The sequence below is a fragment of the Opisthorchis viverrini genome (assembly GCF_000715545.1).
Source record: "Opisthorchis viverrini unplaced genomic scaffold scaffold7504, whole genome shotgun sequence".
Taxonomy (NCBI): Eukaryota; Metazoa; Platyhelminthes; class Trematoda; order Opisthorchiida; family Opisthorchiidae; genus Opisthorchis; species Opisthorchis viverrini.
Window position 1 is genome coordinate 1 of NW_008754030.1, and position 1811 is coordinate 1811.

The 1811-nt window shown below is 48.4% G+C and overlaps 1 protein-coding gene across 1 annotated transcript; it reads left to right on the forward strand.

Moving 5' to 3' along the window:
• Positions 1 to 15: 15 nt before the first annotated feature.
• On the forward strand, positions 16 to 1572 carry T265_12206 (hypothetical protein; the record flags this gene model as incomplete). Its single annotated transcript, XM_009179343.1, has 2 exons — positions 16 to 380; positions 1147 to 1572. The coding sequence occupies one exon, from the start codon at positions 89 to 91 to the stop codon at positions 266 to 268; it is 180 nt and encodes a 59-aa protein (XP_009177607.1).
• Positions 1573 to 1811: the final 239 nt, after the last annotated feature.

The following is a 1811-nucleotide window of genomic DNA, read 5'->3' on the forward strand; positions in this document are numbered from 1 at the left end:
CCAAAAATTGATTTCCGTTGTGTCAGGCGGATGTTTTTTCGGTAAACAATACCCATTGTGCTTGTATATGTCAGTTTTGGTGGTTTAAATGTCGTTCCCACACTTCTTCCCACATCCAAGACTGCCAAGTGGCAGAAGATCTTCGATGTTCGCCCGTCTTCGTCTTCGTCAACCAACTAGTAAACTAGGCTCGTCCGCCATCATCGTCAGTTACCACGCTATTCTTCCGCTTCACATCTGCTCTATGCCTTCACCTGCCTCGGGTTAATCTCGCCATCGCCTCCACGGTTATTCCCTCGACTTCAGGCGTCTCTTTTCGCTTGCTTGCTAAACGATCTGAAAGCCGTCGGTAAACCAACTTTTTCTGTTTTATTTACACAGTAAGTTAACCTGACGTGCTAGTCGAGCTGCAACTTTTCGTCACATCCGTTATTTAAGCCAAAAGTTACGGTTTCCTGGTTCATAGTTGGATATAAACAAATCTAACCTAAATATATAAAGGAATTTGGAAAGTGCGGGTTAATTCATTTTCAGCTGCACAGACGATCTAGTATGTGTCCGCATGTGGCTGTTTCCGGTATATATTTTCGGAATTTGGGCATGGTCTAATCAAGCCGACCAGACTCTGGCTGCTCCGTGTCGATTTCAGTTCAATCTCTGATAAACCTCTTGATAAACTCCCGGAAGGGATATAGTGAAGTTCAGTAGCCTGAAAGACACTACGACTGTTCTCAGCCGTGCGCGCGATCTGCAACTCCTTGGTTGTGAACATGAATATCAGGCGCTCGACTCCTACCAAATACATGTGAAGAGAGTACGGAATGCGTAGTGACTGACTTGCTTTACTACCTGTGTACTTACCAATAGCACATTCTTGAGTTGATGCGCCTATCTCGCTTGTACGCACTATGTTCTGTCGATCTCCAAAAAAATTCATTGCAGTCGCATTGCCTGTAAATACGTCATCTGATTTGTACGAAATTTTGTCAAAGTATCATATGGATTTCAGCCGTTCAGGTCGTTCTCGTTCAAGATCTCGCGATAGGCGTAGGCGCGACTCGCCTAGACGACCTACACGTTCACGGCGTTCTTCTTCCAGACAGCTAAGGTAGGTTCCTGTCCATAACATAATTTTCATTCTCTCAGCGATAGAAGGGAACGGCGACGCTCTGATTCCCGGTCCTTCACGAAACCACGGACTGAAGATAAACGAAGGCGTACACCTTCACGCTCTCCATCACGCAACCGCAAAACACCAAGAACAGAACCACGACGAGATAGATCGCGTACCCCTGTGCGTCAGTCTAACCATAATTCCAACTCCCGACGCAATAACGCTACGAGACGATCTCGTTCACGTTCTCCCCGGTCTGACAAGCGGTCTGACCACAGAAGTCCTGAACGCCGGCGTTCACCCGAACACGAACGCTCTCGTTCCTCGGACCGCAAACAAGGACATCGTAGCCGTTCTCATGAACGTGCGCGCTCTCGGTCTTCGGATCGTAGGCAAGCACGCCGCAGCCGCTCCCCCAGTGCAACACCGCGATCAGATGTCGAACATGAATCAGTGCTAGCCGACCGGAGTCCTATCAATCGGGATCGAGGGTCTCGGTCGCGTTCAGTTTCCCACCTTAGTGATCGTCGATCGCGTTCCCGCACTCATTCTTCTGTATACCAAGACGAAGGTGCTCCTCCTGACCGGTCGCCTTCATAAGGTAATTTCTCATTTCCTGTTCGTGGTAGTTTAATCTGGTTTATGATTCTTACCTGTCCGCCTCACTGGTGCTACGCTTCGTCTGCTAAGATTACCC